We start from the raw sequence: 5,326 nt of genomic DNA, 5'->3' as shown, positions 1-5,326 counted from the left end.
GCAACAGACAGATTTTACAATCATTTTCCATCCCTGTCTATTCCTTACGCTGGAAGAACAGCTAGGAACAAGAATATAAATCAAAGGGCAAGGCTGCTCCGCATAATTCAGGCTATTTCATTTCACATAGACGTTTGGTATAATGCACCTTTTCAGTTCTCGGTTCATTTTCTCTGCCCGTTTGTCACATGGCCAACAACAGGACAAAGCTGCACACCCTTTCGGTGCGTACAGAAGGCAGTCTGGCGCCTGGGAAGGGTATTTCCTACATTGCACACTCCCAAACTGTGCACTGCACATCTGGCCTAACCTGCTGGTGTATGGTAATGCATGTCCGTGGCCAAGGAGCTGCAGAATTCCCCCATAGGAAATGAACAACTGTGTCTTTTATTTTTTTCCCAGTAGGAGCCCTTACTTTTATTATTGTTATTATTTTATTACAGTTATTGTTCCCTGTCTCAATCTTGTCTACATGCATAGATGTGGCCTGTCTATGGAGGAAACAGATTTCAGTCATCGTGATCAAGAGCATAGGAAATGCTTCCCATGGCCCAGTGCCACGCTCTGATGTTTGCATTTCTTTTATTGCGTGAATTACGTAGGGCTTTGAGTTCCCTACCAAAACTGGGCTCCTGTCACACAGTCACCTCCATGGGGAAAACAGTCATTTTCCGCAAAGGCCCGCAGCGCAATTAGACGAGATTGATAAGCGAGGGATACAGAAACAAAGGCAAAGCGGAGGGAAGTGACTCACCTGTGGGCTATCAGCTACGAATACAGAAAGGCTGGTGGTAGTCACAAGCGGTCAGTGACACAGCCACGCTGTGACACAGCTTGTCCCTTGTCACAGGATCTCAGACCCATGTGGAACAATGCCCGTAAGGCTTCAAGAGCAAAAGGGCCCTCATCCTTTGGATAAAACCATGCCTACAAATTCAGACGTCCCTACACATTGCCTCGTCCCCATACATTGCCTTTATTTACTCACTGGTAGCACGTTGAGGGCTTAACTTGGACTTTCATGGTTTATATGCTTTTGGTGCTCTGCACAGAAGTGACTTTATCCCTGGGACAAAGCAGCGCTTTCCCTCATGACTGTCAGCACCCGGCATAAACCATCCCTGCCCAAATGAAGGCCTGAGCCAAGAGACACTTTATCTTGTGCGCAAATACAGATTTGACATTTTTTCCAGCCCTGCTCAGGTCACTAATTAAAAGCCTAGGAAGTGAGCACACATGAAATCATTCCTTCCGTACAGGCAGACAGATGGAGAGAAATTCCAGCCCGTTTCCACTCTTTTGTCTTCAGGGCATTTTTGGAATTTCCTTCAGGAAGTGAGGTTGTGACCCAGAGCCTTCCTCGGTGAGTAGGCTTTCGTTTCCCACAGTAAACCTTGCACGGCGATGACATACAGTACGAGAAGGTGAGGTTTATCTTCACACTCCAACTGCATCCTGTACGAGCTCGGTGGAACTTTAAAGTAATACCAAGAGGGAATGGCCACAAGAGAGGAAATGGAAGTCAAGCCTTTGGAAGAAGTAACACAGTACCTATTCAGTTGCACTGCCGTGGTCTTTGCTGGTGGACCCAACGGAGCTGCAGCGCTTACATAGCTGAGGCCACCATTCTATGTTTCATAAATTTCCTTGCTGTTTGCAATAAGCTAAGAATTAGACTTACGAATTACATTAGTGATACAAGTGAATTATTTCACTTATTCTACTCTAGGCAATCATGGCAAAACTGGCAGGCATCTGGTTTTTCTTCTGTTTGTACTTCATTAGCTGTTGGAGAAAAATCGTTACTGTAGAGATTCTTTTAATAGCGTTTCATCGATACAGCATGTGCTGATGAAAAATTATATTCTATTTTTCATTTCGTATTTTACATGATCCTGTAAGTGGCATTATGCATCTTATGTCCCTGCAGAATTGGCTTAATCCCAGCACGTACTGAAATCAAGGAATTCTTTCACTGACTTCTGTCAACAAGAAACCACACCTGGCATGAACCCCCCACATTGCACAAAACTACTAGTAATCTGATAACAGAATATTTAAAAAAATCAGTTTATTAATGTTTAGAAGTCAATAAAGCTATGTGCAAATTGAAAAATAACAGTCAGAAACATTTTAAATACTATTTTTTTAAACCAGAAAAAAACGCATCAGTTTAATTGCACTGGAAATTTTACTACAAAGGCAATAAATTTTCTTTAAAAAATACCACTTCTAGGAATTGCCAATAACTGTAAATCAGTCAATAGCTCTTGGCTAGCCCAGATATACCACTTTAGTTATAGTAATACTCTAGGTGCATGAAGACACCTGCATCTTACTAACTTATTTACATTGTACACATTCAACCCCATTAGCACAGGTTAGAAAAATAGAGGAGTAAAAATGATGCTGTAAAACAAATACATTCAATTTAATGACAGGTACTTCTTCCATGAACTGATAAAATACAGACATCTTTGCTGAAATTATAGACATTAATAAAATGTGCCAGAATGTATTGCGTTTTGTTATGGAAGTGCATTTATCTATAGTTATTTCACTTCAACTTTCCTTTTATTTTTCTGAAACTCAAGATACTATCTTCAGATTTTCCGACTGACCTCTGGAAAGACTATGGACCTGACACTGAAATTCCCTTTCAGTTTTTCTTCTCTTCTTACTTCGGCAAAAATCCTGCTGCTGTCAATAGTATCTTGTACTATTAGATTTACCTTCGGTCATCTTAAAGAGAAATGACCTTTAGTTCTACCTTGCATTTGTCATGATAATACAGTTTATTTAATGCTATAGAATAACAAGGCAACCAACGTATGGGGCCAAATGCTGCTCTGAGCTACTCGATAAAATCTGACGCAACCAACGGAATGGTACAGGTGAAAGTAACTGCAGAGTCTGGCTCGTGGACTTCAAATGTAACATGGACCGACAGCAAAAATTCACAGCTATGATCTTGCTAAATATAACCCCAACAGCTTTGGACTCTGCAAATAAAACCTTACGATGTAACTAAAAACTAAAAACCAAATTATGGTTGTGCACTGTCTAAGTTATATTTGTGTGATCTCTTTCCGTGTTATGTGCTAAACAAACGTTTCTGACCTGCTATACCAGAGCCACCGCTAAACTCAGTACAGAAAGATCTTTGTGTCAGTGGTTTGCTGCAAGTAAAGGAGAAATAACTTCACGTTCTTCTCACAGGAAAAATAAAAAAAGAGATTCATTCTCCCTCTCCCTCCTCCCCCTCTCTCTTTCTCTCACACACCAGGCATCATTTCACCAAGGCATCAGTCTTTCAGAGTTACTAAGGAGATTTCAGGATATGAATGGGCCTGACAACCCTGAGCTGCCTCAGTGCAAAGACAAAACATGCTCCAGGGAAAAAGATTTTCAAGCCAGAACAGTCTGTCCCATTTCTTGAACTCCAGCCTCGCAAGTGCACCGTTTGCCTCATTAGAACTAATGCTACTTGCTCACTTAGCCCAACGCTGCCGCCGTGAGCAGCAGGCCTCTCAGCGCCCCAATTTCAGAGGAAGGCTCTGAAATACACCCCCATGGTTACTCCTAAGAAGATGAGGTAACATTGCCCGAAGACATGATGGTTTCAGGACGGTCGCCTTCCTCCTTCTGCGGGTGGGAGGAGTTGTCGGACTTACTCCGGCTGAACTCCATCCCTCCGATGATCGGCCTCTTGAATTTGGTCCCAGAATCTGCTGGGGGACATTTGCAGCAGCACAGAATCTTCATGAAAGCCCTCCGCATCTCTTTGTTTGTCAAGGTGTAGATGATGGGGTTCGTGGCTGAATTGAGCACGGCCAGTACTAAGAAATACTCTGCTTTATAGAGGATCGGGCAGGTCTTCACTTTACACCCCACATCCAGTAAGAGCAGGATGAACAAGGGAGCCCAGCAGGCAATGAAGGCACTCAGGACTATGATCACTGTCTTGAGCAAGGCTAGTGACTTTTCTGAGCTCCTAGTAGCTTTGGTAATGTTTTTCCGAAATGTCAGCCTGCGGCTCCTAGTCCTCACCATGGAGTAGATCCTGCAATAGAGGACGACAATAGATAGCAAAAGGCCAGTGAAAACGGTGGTGCAAAAGAGAATATAGTGCTTGTGGTAGAGAGGCAGCACGGTGGAACAGTTGTACAAGAGGCTGATGCAGTTCCAGCCCATGATCGGGAGTCCCCCGAGTATCACGGAGATAACCCAGCAAGCGCTGATCAGCAAGAAGGAGCGGAAGCTGTTGCTGCCATTGTGGAGTTTCATCTTCAACATGGTGATGTATCTCTCGATGGCAATGGCCAACAAACTGAACACAGAAGCTGACAAGGCAACAAACATGCTGCCTTCTCTTACAAACCACTGGGAGGGGGTGAGGCTATAGGTTTTGTGTCCAGATAGCAGGAGGTTGGCAGTGTAAGCCACACCAGCCAGCAAGTCTGAAAGAGCCAAGTTCCCAATGAAATAGTACATGGGTCTGTGAAACTTCTTGGTTTTCCAGATGGTGAGCAAGACAAAAATGTTCTCCAAGATTATAAAGCAGCAAATGATGATAAAAACCACCGACGACACTTTTATTCCACTGTCCGCATTCTCATTTAGCTTTCCCGTGTAATTATAATGCTCTTTGATGACATAGTTGACATCAGTGTTGGCGAGGTTGCTGACGACCTTCAGCGGGGCGGTGGTGCCGGAGCTCATGGTGCCTGGCTGAGTGCCGCTTCCCCAGCGGCCACTGGACGGTGACACCGAGCGCAAACCCGGTGGCTTCCCCGCAGCTCCTTGGCCCCGCAGCCTGCCCGGCACTGCCGCACGGCCTCAGAAACCACAGCCCTGAGAACAGGAGGCACAAAGCCCAGAGTTAAAAGAGGAAGGCAAACAATGTAACAAATGATAACCCAGTTAAGATAACCTGCTAGTTTAATTGTACATCAGACTCACAAATGTAATCACACAGGAATCAGTTTCATTCAGACGTTTTAGTATATTTAAAAGACGGTTAGGTGTATTCAATAGGTAAAGCTAGTCGGACAAAAAAGGGTCTGTCATGCAGAGAACTGAACAGGTAAGTCGGAGTCTGCAAGGACGGCATTACTGGACTTCTTCCAATGCAAAAGATCTCAAAGCTCCCCAGCAATAAGTTCTACTGTATCTTTTTCTTCAGTAGGAAACACACCTTGTAATACAATAGCAGAGATTTAGAAAGGGAAAGGCTTGATTTAACTGCAAGTGCATGAAAGCCCACACAGAAATTACTTGACGGGAGACCTGTATTCTCCTCCATTAATAAAGTCTGAACGTGTTT

General features: G+C 43.8%; 1 protein-coding gene across 1 annotated transcript; it reads right to left on the bottom strand.

Annotated features, from left to right (window-relative positions):
• Window positions 1-3,295: 3,295 nt before the first annotated feature.
• Window positions 3,296-4,722, bottom strand: S1PR1 (sphingosine-1-phosphate receptor 1). The gene has a single exon (XM_009884777.1). It carries the CDS (start codon window positions 4,720-4,722, stop codon window positions 3,583-3,585), a length of 1,140 nt encoding a protein of 379 aa, XP_009883079.1. The 3' UTR covers window positions 3,296-3,582.
• Window positions 4,723-5,326: the final 604 nt, after the last annotated feature.

The sequence above is a fragment of the Charadrius vociferus genome, unplaced genomic scaffold (genome assembly GCF_000708025.1).
Source record: "Charadrius vociferus isolate BGI_N301 unplaced genomic scaffold, ASM70802v2 scaffold163, whole genome shotgun sequence".
Taxonomy (NCBI): domain Eukaryota; kingdom Metazoa; phylum Chordata; class Aves; order Charadriiformes; family Charadriidae; genus Charadrius; species Charadrius vociferus.
The sequence above is the reverse complement of the archived record's forward strand: the minus strand, read 5'-3'. Positions and strand labels throughout refer to the sequence as shown.

Bases quoted from the DNA above. Each gene is read 5' to 3' on its own strand.
- S1PR1 (XM_009884777.1), bottom strand. From the start codon at position 4,722: ATGAGCTCCGGCACCACCGCCCCGCTGAAGGTCGTCAGCAACCTCGCC.